We start from the raw sequence: 14,205 nt of genomic DNA on the forward strand, positions 1-14,205 counted from the left end.
AAGCGATTTAATTTTCATATTTTGTAAACCGGCTTTCATGTGTGGCTCAGTCATGCCAAGTCCATCCTTCACGGTAAATTACCAGACCCTCTTGTTTTCTGTCCTTGTGAATTTGTCTTTCTGTCTGTGTTTGTTCACGGTGTTTGGAAAAAATCGTATAGTTCCAATTTTAAAAATTATCAAACTCAAAATGATTGTTAGGGTATTTGGGCTGCATTGAAAATAACTTGAAGAAATAGTTCAAAATTTTATTTTCTTGCAATTTTCTATTAACGTAATGAGGGCTTGGTCAGAACTAGTATTGTATTTCTCCCTTGTCCACTTTCTCTCTCATCTGCTGGCTCCGTGAAAATCATCCTAGTGTCAGAGGCAGCTATTGGTAAATAAATGGTCATTAGGATTTTTGTGAAATATTTGCTTGCATATAGTTAATTCCTATCAACATACAACATAATTACAAATGAGACTTGAGGTGCATGTTATTGTATTTTGCTGAATTTTATTCATTATAATTGTGACAGTTTCTGTATTTTATAATGTACTGTTCTGAATAGCTAGAGTTAACCAGTTTTGAAATTGAACCCTAGAGATGAGTTGTTTGTGACATCAGGACATGTTGAATTAGTCTGGATATGGGGTCTTCGTTCTAGGTGTGCATTAGATTGTACTTAATCAAAGCATTAATAGGTCCTTGAAAACCAGACAGTATGTGTGAGCACCTGTGTGTCAGCTTTCTGTGCAACTGTCATCACTATTGTGAGGTTAATTATGAATGATTGATGAATCTGACTTCAGAAGCTTTTGGACTGTTTAGGTCTGGGGAGTGCTCCTACAGACGTTCGTTCCAGATCAGAACTCTGGGTGAACTGGAACTTCAGATCCTTCACATACAATATTGCTTGTGAATATCTATGAAAAACTTTCATCCAAAAGTCATGCCACCTATCAAATGATATAGAAAATAGGAACATAGGAACAGGAGTAGGCCATTCAGCCCCTCGAGCCTGCTCCGCTATTAGATCACAGATCAGCCATGATCTTATCAAACTCCATATACCTGCCTTTGGCCCATATCCCTTAATACCTTTGGTTGCCAAAAAGCTATCTATCTCTCATTTAAATTTAGCAATTGAGCTAGTATCAATTGCCGTTTGCGGAAGAGAGTTCCAAACTTCTACAACCCTTTGTGTGTAGAAATGGTTTCTAATCTCGCTCCTGAAAGGTCTGGCTCTAATTTTTAGACTGTGCCCCCTACTCCTAAAATCCCCAACCAGCGGAAATAGTTTTTCTCTATCCACGCTATCTGTTCCCCTTAATATCTTATAAACTTCGATTAGATCACCCCTTAACCTTCGAAACTCTAGAGAATACAACCCCAATTTGTGTAATCTCTCCTCGTAACTTAACCCCTGAAGTCCTGGTATCATTCTAGTAAACCTATGCTGCACTCCCTCCAAGGCCAATATGTCCTTCCGAAGGTGCGGTGCCCAGAACTGCTCACAGTACTCCAGGTGCGGTCTAACCAGGGTTTTGTATAGCTGCAGCATTACTTCTGCCCCCTTGTACTCTAGTCCTCTAGATATAAAGGCCAGCATTCCATTTGCCGCCTTGATTATTTTCTGCACCTGTTCATGACACTTCAATGATCTATGTACCTGAACCCCTAAGTCCCTTTGGACATCCACTGTTTTTATAGGAAGAAATACCTTATAAAGGGTATTTTAGCCTGTTTGTTTTGGTTTTTAACTATTGTAATACATATTTAATTGTGTCCTATTGCTTTTATATATCATTCAATCGGCCAATAAACGTTACTTTTAGCCTGGACACATTGGTACGATAGCATGGTACTTTTTACCTTTTGATAGAACATGATGAGTATCCCATGTGCCCTCAATGTTCAATACTGTAATTAGGGGGTTGCTGTTACTCCTAGGGGCTGTACTATTAATAGCACGTATAAGAAAGCAGTTTCAGTTCATGGGAGACTCAATATGCTTACGGAAACTGCCTTTTTGAACACAAAAGGACTGAGAAAGTCCAATCATAACAATCTTTATGATAGATTTTGTAAAATTTAAAAGTTGAATTGAAACAAAAATTATTTCAAGACTTCAAATTAAATGTATCTATCTTTATCATATGTATAGCTAAAATTTTATTTGCTGCTATATAAATCACATTTTCGCAGCTTTTATCTTCTACTGGGCATGGGTAAGTGGGAGTAATGGCCTCAGTCTTTAGATTCGAAAGAACACAACTAAAAATAAAAACAGTAGTATAAATTAAGGGTTTTTGATGCTATGGTAAGAAACTGCACATTAGAGGTGCTTTTTGTTTATTTTGGTTGAGCTTCTCCGTCAATAGTTTTAGCTGTTATAATTCTATAGTAGAAATTGTCTACTATCCAGTAATTTGCTTTGATTTTGGGAAACCTGCCGGTTAGCAAAGTAAGCAACTAGTTTATTTAACTTCAATTTTATTAATTGTAGGTGGTTTAATTATTTCATGGTATCTTATTTCTTTGAAAGTATCCCAGTTGTCATGGAATATAAAGACTACCCAAAATGATTTTTTTCTGTATATTAAAAATTAGATTGATGTAATTATTTTAGGTGTCATAATTCTAATTTTGGCTTTTTTTTAAAAAAAGGTTGAGCTAAGTGCAACAGATGTGCAAAGATGTTGGCTACAGACAAAGGGGTAGTGGAGGAATGGCTGTCAGAATTTAAGGTACAGTTCCCACCACTTATACCGCCCACATTTAAATTGAGCAAAAAGTGCAAACCATTTCCGTTACAATTATTGTCAATTACAAAGTCGCCACTTTAAGCATGTTCAGTGCGCTGGCTATTTCTGCAGAAACAGGTGTACAGTGAGAAGTTTGTATTTCGTTAAGGTGCAATTACCTTGTGTACTTATTCACCTCTAAGTGATGATGGCTAATATTGAAGGTGTTTAAAGAAATTGTGAACACAGTGATTGACAAGTGCATAAACCGAGACAGCATTCAAGCTGCAGTTAATTTTTTAAAAATTAGTTGCTAATAGAGGACTTCACATGCTAAGGTGATACCCAAAACCGACTGGCACACTCCATGGTCCAGGAGTACATGCTGCAGGACGCGCTGAAGCGAGCTGCGGCCTACGTAAAGGCTGTATGGGGAAAGACTACCGTGTAAGGCAACCCCACTTTGTATTGTACAGAATGTATTAGAAGATATGTACTGTGTTTTGAATTGTAAAAATGAGATCATAGTGTGTACGGTCTGCATTATATTGGTTCAAACTATATTGCTTGAAATTGTCTTTGCATTGAACTGTGTGTATCTTAGAAATTTTATGAAATAAAGTATATTTTGAAATGTAAGAAAAAAAATCCAAAATCCAGGTACAATCTCTACTTCCCGATTTAAATCATATGTCGAGAGTTTATCTATTGGCACCAGTTTGCAATTAAACAAACTCATTCAGTTCACTTCATTTACTCACAGAAAGCAACATGTCAAGTTTTGCATGGAACTGGCGAATATTGTGTAAGACTGCCTAGCTTATATTCAATTTTACTTGTCGGTTTTAGATACAAAAGTAGGGAAATGATTCATCTTTAGTAATGTATAGGGTTATAAGCAAACAACATAGATCCATAAAGACCATCCAATGCGTATAGAGGGCAAATCACGTTAGCACTAATGCGCCTGCTGTAAGCAGTGGGGACTTCATATTTTTATTACAGTGGGCAGTATTGAGTGCCTTCTTAATGCAGTTTATTTTTTTAAAAACTCCTATTTCATATATGGAAATTTATTTTAGCATTATATATTTTACCTAGTATATTTTTTCTACAAGCAACAACTTGCATTTATATAGCGCCTTTAACGAAGTAAAACATCCCAAGGCACTTCACTGGAGCATTATCAAACAAAATTTCACACCGAGCCACATAGGGAGATATTAGGACAGGTGACCAAAAGCCTCTTGATCGAAGAGGTAGGTTTTAAAGAGCGTCTTAAAGGAGGATAGAGAGGCGGAGAGGTTTAGGGAGGGAATTCCACAGCTTAGGGTCTAGTCAGTTGAAAACACAGCTGCCAATAGTGGAGTGATTAAAATTGGGGCTGCGCAAGAGGCAAGAATTGAAGGAGTGCAGAGATCTTGGAGGGTTGTAGGACTGGAGGAGGTTACAGAAATAGGGAGGGGTGAGGCCACGGAGGGATTTGAAAACTAGGACGAGAATTTTAAAATCGAGGCATTCCCGGACTGAGAGCCAGTGATGATGGGTGAACGGGACTTGGTGCGAGTTAGGATATGGGCAGCAGAATTTTGGATGAGCTCAAGTTTACGGAGGTTGGAAGATGGAAAGCTGGCCAGGAGAGCATTGAAATAGTCAAGTCTAGAGGTAACAATGGCATGGATGAGGATTTCAGCAGCAGATCAGCTGAGGCAGGAGTGGAGACGGGCAATGTTTCAGAGGTAGAAGTAGGCAGTCTTGGTGATCGAACGGATATGTGGTTGGCAGCTCATCTGTCAAATAGGACGCCAAGGTTGCGAACTGTCTGGTTCAGCCTCAGAGTGTGGTCAGGGAGAGGGATGGAATCGGTGGCTAGGGAACAGTGTTTGTGGTGGGGACCAAAGACGGTGGCTTTGGTCTTCCCAATATTTAGTTGGAGAAAATTTTTGCTCATCCAGTACTGAATGTTGGACAAGCAGTGTGACAAATCAGAGACAGTTGAAGGGGGTGGTGGTGAGGTAGAACTGGGTGTCATGAGCGTACGTGTGGAACCTGACCTGTTTTCGGATGATGTCGTTGAGGTGCAGCATGTAGATGAGAAATAGGAGGGGGCCAAGGATAGATTCATATTGGTGCCAAGCATATTGGTTCCTTATGGACTGCGTATACACGATTTCAAATGTTCTATGATCATCACATGCAAGGACTGGTGGATTATAATTGTAAGTATGATTTTGTTTTTCTGGTGGAAGACTTGGACTACAGAAAAATCTGCCTGCTGAAACCATAGTACAATTTCTTTAAGTCTTTGTGTTCCCAGTGACCAGTGGGTCAGCCTAGTGAAACGTCTGTTTGTATGCAGTTGTCTTTGGCTGTATTTTGTTATCTGAAAGAAAACTCATTTACATAATCTGTGCACTTCTACAAACTTAGCATGTACTGTTTTTTAACATAACGATTTCCCAATAAATCATGCAGAAATTACAAAGTAAAAGGGGGTGAAGTACCACAGTTTGTCAATAAGTTGTTTTCTCAGACTATAAACACAATTAGTTTGTTTTGCATACTCACCAGTCAAAAGGCACATAATTATATGGATTTAAATACAGATGCTTTCTCCACAGGGTGAGCATTTTTCATTTTGTAACGTTTTTAAAGTACTGCTGTATCTGTAGATTCTTCAGAATCTAAGGTTGAAACCCGTATCAGTCTCTGCAGTGGCTGTCTCATCTCTCTCAATGGACCATTCTGAAGAATTTACATACCTGTAACAATAATAGGAGTTTCTATCTTTGTGTAGTTTCAAAATAGCTTGAACTTGAAATGGAGGCTGCTTTCTTTACTAGGTACAGAACGGCAGGCCGCCTAAGAGGAAGGGAGGAATTGCTTTTGATTAGGAATCAGTTGAAATAAAGGTACTTTAATTGCAGAGCAGCATGTTTAAGATGTCAAAGATGCAGCTTTTATTCAACTAAGAATTAATTTCTAGTTGTCATTGTGTGTAAAACAGGCCGATGGAAATGCCAAAAGGAGCTGTTGCAGGCCATTACACCATTCTCTAACTAGATATGAAGAACGTTGTCATTAATGGGAGTGGTTCAGAATTGGGTCTGGTCACGATTGGAGCGCCACAAGATTCCTTGTAGGCCCGGTGTTCTTCTTTTTCATTAGTGATTTTAGATGAGAGCAAAAATTGAGCTGCAGCCAATTTGTACAAGACCCCACAAATAGAATGAGATAAATGACCAGTTACTCTGTTTTGTTATTTGAGTGTTAAATGTTGGCCAGGACACCTGGAGAACCCCCTTGCTTTTCTATGAATACTGCCATGTGATCTTTTATGTCCCACCAGAACAGGCTGATGAGACCTCTGTTTAGATTCTCATCTGAAAAACAAAACCTCTGATACCCTCAGTACCTCATTGAATTGTCAACTTAGATTATGTGCTCCAGTCCGTAGCGACCCTCAACCTACCTGCTTTTCTTGATATATATTAATGATTTGGACTTGGGTGTACAGGTCACAATTTCCAAATTTGTAGATGTCACAAAACTTGGAAGTGTGGTGAACAGTGAGGAGGATAGTGATAGACTTCAATAGGGTATAGACAGGCCGGTGTCATGGGCGGACACGTGGCAGATGAAATTTAACGCAGAAAAATGCGAGGTGATACATTTCGGTAGGAAGAATGCGAGGCAATATAAACTAAAGGGCACAATTCTGAAAGGGGTACAGGAACAGAGAGACCTGGGGGTATAGGTACACAAACCATTGAAGGTGGCAGGGCACCTGAAAAAAGCAGTTAAAAAAGCATACGGGATCCTGGGCTAAATAAATAGAGGCGTAGAGTGCAAAAGCAAGGAAGCCATGATGAACCTTTATAAAACACTGGTTCGGCCACAACTGGAATATTGTGTCCAGTTCTGGGCACTGCACTTTAGAAAGTATGAGAAGGCCTTAGGAAGAGTGCAGAAGAGATTTACTAGAATGATTCCAGGGATGAGGGACTTCAGTTATGTGGAGAGACTTGAGAAACTAGGGTTGTTCTCCTTAGAACAGAGAAGGCTAAGGGGAGATTTGATAGAGGTATTCAAAATCATGGAGGGTCTGGGCAGAGAGACACTGTTCCCATTGGCGGAAGGGTCAAGAACCAGAGGACGTAGATTTAAGGTGATTGGCAAAAGAACCAAAGGTGACATGAGGAAAAACTTTTTTACACAGCGAGTGGTTAGGATCTGGAATGCACTGCCTGCCAGAGGGTGTGGTTGAGGCAGATTCAATCATGGCCTTTAAAAGGGAACTGGATAAATATTTGAAAGGAAAAAATTTGCAGGGCTACGGGGATAGGGCAGGGGAGTGGAATTAGCTGGATTGCTCTTGCATAGAGCAGACACGGACTCGATGGGCCGAATGGCCTCCTACCGTGCTGTAATCTTTCTATGATTCTGTGATTGTGCCACTGAGCCAAGCTGACACTTAAAATAAAAAAATGTTGCACCTGAAAACATGAGGATGAGTAATTTAGAATAAATCAATAGGTTGCAGGCCAATTTAGATAAATGAGGCTAATGGGCCTGTTTGTGGAATATGTTCTTTAGTGTGGACAAATAGTCTCCTGTTTTTGGAGTTGGGAAATTCCAGCTGTGTTTACACCTTGCAGAGGTATCAGTTGAGGGTAATGCATCCGTTAAAGGGACGCAAGCAGTGTGAGGTGGCTACAGGGTAAATAAATAGGGTTTTAAGTTGTGCTGCTAGAGCCATTGAGTATATACTTAGGCTATACAAGACTTTGATTCTGCACTTGGAGCATTGTGTCCAGTTTTGGTCCGTTAAGTGATAAAGGATATCAAGGCTCTAGAGAAGGTGTGGAGAAGAGTGAATAAAATAATGCATAGCCTAAGGGCTTTTGGTTATGAGGATATGCTTCAGAAGTTAGGACTCATTATGCTAGAGAAATACAGGCTAAGAGGGGATATAATTGAGGTTTTTAAAATGGTGAAGGAATTGGGCTCCGGTTGGATAGGTTATTTAAGATGGATAAGACGAGAAGGCCTGCATATAAAACTCGTAGCCAGAGTTAGGCAGGAAGTACCACCTAAACATGAGGTGGGTATGAATTGGCAATAGTTTTTAATAGGGAACTTGACAAGTTTCTGAGTAAAAGGGCTATATCCAGTTATAGAAAAGCGATTATGTAAATTGGGCATGTTCTCACTGGAAAAGAGAAGGTTGAGAGGTGAAATGTTTGCTGTATTTAGGATTCTAAAGGAACTAGATAATGTACACCATGATGAGTTGTTTCACCTTGTCCAGAACAGTAGAACCAGAGAACATGGCCTGCGCTTGAAGTGGGTAAATTCAAAACTAATCTGCTGAAGTGTTATTTCAGTGAACGAGTGGTCAATGTATGAAACCGGCTCGAACAGGGAGATAGTGGAAGCGGATAGTATTGATTCATTCAAATACAAATTAGATTTCTTTCAGAACATAATTTTTTGGGATACAGTATGTGAGTAATTTGAGACATGAACTATGGTAAGTGCTTGGGAGGGAAAGGTGAACGGTTGTTTTTCAGATTGGAGGGAAGTGTGCAGTGGTATCCCCCAGGGGTCGGTGTTGGGATCACTTCTCTTTTTGAGATATATTAATGACCTGGACTTGGGTAGACAGGGCATAATTTCAAATTTTGCAGATGACACGAAACTCGGAAATGTAGTAAGCAGTGAGGAGGATAGTAACTTTTATGCAGCAAGTTGTTGTGATCTGGAATGCACTGCCTGAAAGGGTGGTGGAAGCAGATTCAATAGCAACTTTCAAAAGGGAATTGGATAAATACTTGAAGGGGGACTAATTGGATAGTGCTTTGAAAGAGCTGGCAAATCCTCCTGTGATGTATCATTCTATGATCCTAAGATCCTATGACTTTGGTTACCAAAGCTTTCCACCATTGGGGTTTTCCTCATCTCATGTCTGGGTCAGTTGTAGACTAATTGATAGAGATTGATTGCTATGATTAGTCAACAACATCATTATTGTTGCACCATGAAATTACCGGGACGGTAGAAGGTGAGTTAGATGGACCTTGGTCCTTTTCTTCATCTAGTAAATCGTATGTCCCTATGTACCAGTGAGCCAAGGCTGACACTTCATTTAAGTATTCTACTGTTTTAGTATTTTTGCCTTTTTGATAAATCCAGAAATGTTTTGAGTTTTTTAAACGTTTCCCTATTCCTCTTGTTTTAAAGTTTATTTTAAACTAGTTAATCTTATTTCTGTGTCAAGTAGAGTGGCAGACCTGTTGCTACTACATTGCTAGGGATCTGGCTCGAGCTATGGGTGGGCATGACACTGCTGCTGCTGTCAGCTCTTTGGGAGAAGAGAAAAAAAAAGACGCCATTGATTAGCTGGAATGATGATCAAGATATTGCTAAAGTTAAGAAGCAGGCAGCACTACAGAAATGTCTTTTTCATCTCTCCCACTCTACTTTTTTGTGTCACCTTCTCTGTTTTTCATTCTTTTTCTCTCTGGGTCTCGCACAGTTTCTGTCTTTGCTTCTCTCTCTCCCATGCACATGTTTGTTTCCTCCCTTCTTTCCAGCACCCCCCCCCCTCTTTTTTTGTAAGTCTGTTGTTTCCTTTGTCTCCTCTCTTTGTATGGTTCTCACTATCTCTCCTATGTGTTTATTTTGCTGATTTACTGAATTTGTATTTAATTTTTTTTTCCAAGTACAGGACATTAGAGGTATTTACTGGAGCCAGATGGAGAGGCTGACCAAGTGCTCTTGCGATACATGCATGAGAAACTGGACAGAATCGGGCCTCCTGGTCAAGAAATGAAGTATGGAGATGTGATGGGAGGGGAGGCGGGGTGGGTTCCTGAGGGCCAAGGGCTGTCCTGGGAGGTGCTGTTATCCTGGATGATCTTCATGCTGATGATGTGATCGATCTAGACCCATGGTTCTAATCACTACTGGCATGTTTGGGAACTGCTTTAACATTAGGTGAGGAAGAAGATGGAGCAATAAGGTCCCAAGGTATGAGGCTGGGGAGCGGGCCAGGAGGGCGCACATTGGGGTGCAAGGCCTGCTGCTGGAGAAGTGGAGGTGCAGTGGGAGTGGATTAAAGTCATGTTGCATCACCTCTTTTGGTTTACCTGATTGTGCCTCTCCACAATTGCTCTTTGTTTGGAATATGCGATTGGTGCCGGTGTAGTTGCTTGCATTTGTCAATTGTTCAGAAACATGGACTGGATCCTAAAACATTGGAGTACATAGTTTATTCAGATTGGGTTGCCTTCCATGTTCTCTAGAATCATGTTTGGAAGATTGGGGCATCTCACTTTTTTTCCTTCCATTTTATATATAAAAAAAGTTGCCAATAGCAATGTGCATTTTTTTGAATATTTTATGTCCTCAACATTCAGCATTTGCTGAAGCAAACTTAATTGGAGGAGTTAATGAGTCCCCTGAATGTAAGAAACTTCAAATATGGTCATTAATCCAGAAGCAATTTAAGTAATTTAAATGGTTTTGGTTGTTTTTGATTGTATGCTAATGACTTGCATCTTGCACCATCAGTATAATACAATGTTTACAATGACAATTGCAAACCAAATTTTTCCCGCCATCTAGATGTAAGTTATAAGTAAAGATACTACCAAGTTTTCTGGTAGCAAGCAAGAGCAGGTTCCAGTAAACTTACTCTTACTGGCGGTTTACTTCGGGTGGAATTGTGATGAAACCAGAATTGTTTTAAATCTACCACAACAGGATGTGACAGTATAAATGGGGCACTCATTAACTCCTCCAAGGCCCTTTTGTGTCAATAACCCTCACTGTTCAAATAGGTTTTTAATTTTTGAAAAATACAAGTGGTAATGGACATATTTATCCATTTATATTGTAGTTTTAAAACCTATTCACTTTTTATTTTGAATTCAGACACTGCCTGAGACCTCTATATCCAGCTATGCTTCAAGTTTAAAAGGCAAGAGTACTCTGGTTTTGGAATTATACACCGTCATCTGTGAGCCACATAGTGAGGTAGGAATAAAAGTATGATGGAGCTCATTTAGGATTCAGTTTTGCTTAATTCTTCAGCTACCTGGGCCCTATGCTCTGGATTTCCCTCCCTAAACCCTTCAGCATCTTCACTTCCATCTTCTTTAAGATCCTCCTTAAAACCCCTTTGACCAAACTGCTGGTCACCTCTTTTAATCGTTCCTTTTTTGGCTTGATATTCATTGTTGCTCACGTGTCTGAAGCGCTATATAAATGCAGGTTATGCAGGACAACTTCACCTCACCACTGGACCTTGGATTTCAACTTTGGACTCTCTCATATCATCTCTTCCCTGTCCACTACTTACAACCAGAACATCGTGTCCGGCACAGACATGATGGACTGAATGGCCTCCTTCTGTGCTGTATGATTTTATGTCTCTCCTAATCTCTGTGATATATAACCTGAGTTCCCTCTATATGCGCATTTTGGCTATCGTTCCAAACCCGAGCCAATTACTTCTATCTCTCTTTTCTCTTAGTCCCTCTTAGGCCCTTCTCTCCTGACTCCTTCCATTCCTGTTGGGCCATCTTTTTATGTTTCCCCTCTCGGGTACTTCCACCTGCCCCATCACTCTTTCTCTGCCTTCCTATTGTGCTGCTGGCAGCGCAGGCTTCAAATCCCCATTAGATAGGCCCATAGGTATCCTTGGTGCCTCTCAGCATTCTCTAGACCACCCATTGAGTCCCCCCCTGCTGTTTCCTTTTAGCAGCAACCCCAACTGTCTCACCCTCCCCTCTTGCTGATCATCTCGCACAACATGCCGCCTAAGGGCTAATCTCTCCAAACTCCTTCCTGTCCCACTCACCCCATCCATCACTGCCCCCTTGGACTCTGCCAGCGATCAAGAATCACCGCCCCTCTCCGCATTTCTCTCCAGAATGTCCGTTCACTTGCAAACAAGGCAATTGACATCCTGGCTTTGAAGGAAACTTGGCTCACAGGTGGTGACACCTTGCTGCTTACTAAAACACTCTACCTTGCTATACTTTCCACCACCTGCCCCACACAAACTGCCACAGTGGTGGTGTGACCTTTATCGACAAATCACAACTTGGTTTTCCCCCTCCCCCTCACTGCTCTTGTACCATCTCCTTCTTTGAGCACTTCACCTAATTCCACCTATCTTGCTTCTCCTTTACAATCCTTGTTCTCTACCACTCCCCAAGCTCCTCCCTGAGTTTCTCACCGAGATATCCTGCCTCCACTGAGCGTCTATTCATCCTCGGTGATTTCAATCCCCTTGCAATCTCTCCACTGCTTCCTATTCTCCCTAAATCTCTCCCTCTATACAAACACTCCTACCCATATTCGCAACCACTCTCTCGACCTTGCCACCTCGCCACCTCGGGTGGCCTCTCTGCTCCCATGATCTAGATCACAGACAAGGCCGTCTCCAATCGCTTGCATCACCACCCACATCCCCCATCCCCTTCCATCCCCACTTCCTTCCGCATTCATCCCTGGAAAATATCTTGCCCAAGTCATTTACAATGGCACTTTCAAGCTGCCAACTGCCTTGCCTTTGGCTGTCATTCTCCACAATACTTCAGCTGTCAATCTGCTCAACCACTTTATCTCCTCTGCGTTTGATTCCCTTGTCACCAATAAAAGCTTTACTCACTCCCATCCCAGTCATTTCCCTGGTATGGACCCTATCTTCACTCCCTCAAGTCAACAGGCTTGAGGGTATCTGGTGCACAGCTGGTTTAGCCATCTATCACCAGATCCATCTGGACCACATCAAGCATTATTGGGTTCATTCCTCTGCCAAAATTGTCCACTACCATAGGATCTTCCTGTACAGAGTAAAGATAACACTGGCTTCTTTTCTTCGCTCCCAACTGTCGTCTCGAACCACTGTCACCTGCCCCCTCCATCGTCACCTCCAGCAACAGGTGCGAGAAGTTCATAGACTTCTTTATCACTAAGATTGAGACCCATCCATTAAGTTGCCTCTCCTCCATTGTCCAGCTTAATGGGACTGCCCTAGTTTGGTTCCACTCATGCCAATCTAATCATAACCACAGCATCTCCAGCAATGGCTTGACTTTCTTCCTCATTTACATGCTTCCCCTTGGCGACATCATCTGAAGACATGACATTAGCTTCCACACGTATGCTGATGATTCCCGTCTCTCTCTCCACCACCTCTATCAACCCCTCCACTGCCTCTGCTTTCAGATTGATTGTCCAAGATTCAGTCTTAGATGAGCCACGATTTACTCATTGAACATTGGGAAGACCAAAGTCATGGTCTTCACCACCTGAAACTCTGTACTTTTGACACCACTTCCTTCCCTTTCCCCAGCCACTGTCTCTGGTTGAACCAGACTGTTCGTAGCCTTGATGTCTTATTTGACCTTGACCTTGACCTTGAGCTGAACTTCAGGCCTTATAACCTCTCCATCACAAAGACTGTCGACTTCCACCTCAATAACATTGCCTCCATCCCTGCTGCTCATCCATGCCATTGCTACTTCCAAATTCGACAGTTCTAATGCTTTCCTGGCCAGCCTCACATCCTCCACACTATGTAAGCTTCAGCTCATCCAAAACTCTGCCCGTATCCTAACCTGCATCAAGTCCTGCTCACCCATCACCCCTGTCCTTGCTGATCGACATTGGCTCCCAGTCCCACAATGCCTCCAATTTAAAATCTCATTCTTGTGTTTATATCTCTTCTTAGCCAGACTCCTCCCTACTTCTGTAATCTTCTCCAGGTCTACACCACCTCCCCCGCCTCCCCCCAACCCCAATCCAGAACTTGCAATTCATTCACTCTGCCCTTTTGTGCATCTCCCCTCTCTTTGCCCACCACTGGTGGTCGTGCCTTCAGCCTACTAGGTCCTGAGCTCTGGAATTCATTCCCTAAACCTCTCTGCCTTCACTTCCCTCACCTCCTTTAAGACCCTCCTTAAAACCCACCTCTTTGACCAAGATTTTGGTAATTCCTCCTAATATTTTCTTCTTTGGCTCGCCATTCATTTTTGTCTAATTACACTCCCTGTGAAGTGCTTTGGAACATTTTTCTATGTTAAAGGTGCTATGTAAATGCAAATTGTTATTGGTTTATGACTAAGGTCTTGGGTTCATTACCACTGGAATGCTTTAGGGTTATTCAGCTTGTTGTTCTAACACCAAATCAGAAGGATGGAGTCAGGATCAATACAGCATGTGAATCCTGAGGCTGATGGCAACAGCCATTTTTGTAGTGTGTGATGCCAAGTACTACATGAATATACTGCATCTAAACATGCTCACTAACATGCATTCCATTAAGTCTAGATCAAACGGAATGTAGCTAACAATCAAATGATGTTTTCCAACAAAAGATGCTATATGGATTGTGGCCACAGCTCTTTCCCATTTCTTGCACTTGACTACTACCCTTAGAGTGGGACAAACATCTTGAAA

The 14,205-nt window shown here is 41.5% G+C and overlaps 1 protein-coding gene across 5 annotated transcripts in view; it reads left to right on the plus strand.

Moving 5' to 3' along the window:
• hycc1 (hyccin PI4KA lipid kinase complex subunit 1) overlaps positions 1-14,205 on the plus strand; it is an 82,586-nt gene that overhangs the window by 22,606 nt on the left and 45,775 nt on the right. For all 5 annotated transcript variants that reach the window (XM_068003567.1, XM_068003602.1, XM_068003585.1 and 2 more), the window contains exons 4-5: positions 2,654-2,733; positions 10,669-10,770. In XM_068003567.1, the coding sequence (XP_067859668.1) occupies positions 2,683-2,733; positions 10,669-10,770 (153 nt within the window). In that variant the 5' untranslated portion in view covers positions 2,654-2,682. The remainder of the gene's footprint in view (positions 1-2,653; positions 2,734-10,668; positions 10,771-14,205) is intronic.

Source organism: Heptranchias perlo, chromosome 2 (assembly GCF_035084215.1).
Source record: "Heptranchias perlo isolate sHepPer1 chromosome 2, sHepPer1.hap1, whole genome shotgun sequence".
Taxonomy (NCBI): domain Eukaryota; kingdom Metazoa; phylum Chordata; class Chondrichthyes; order Hexanchiformes; family Hexanchidae; genus Heptranchias; species Heptranchias perlo.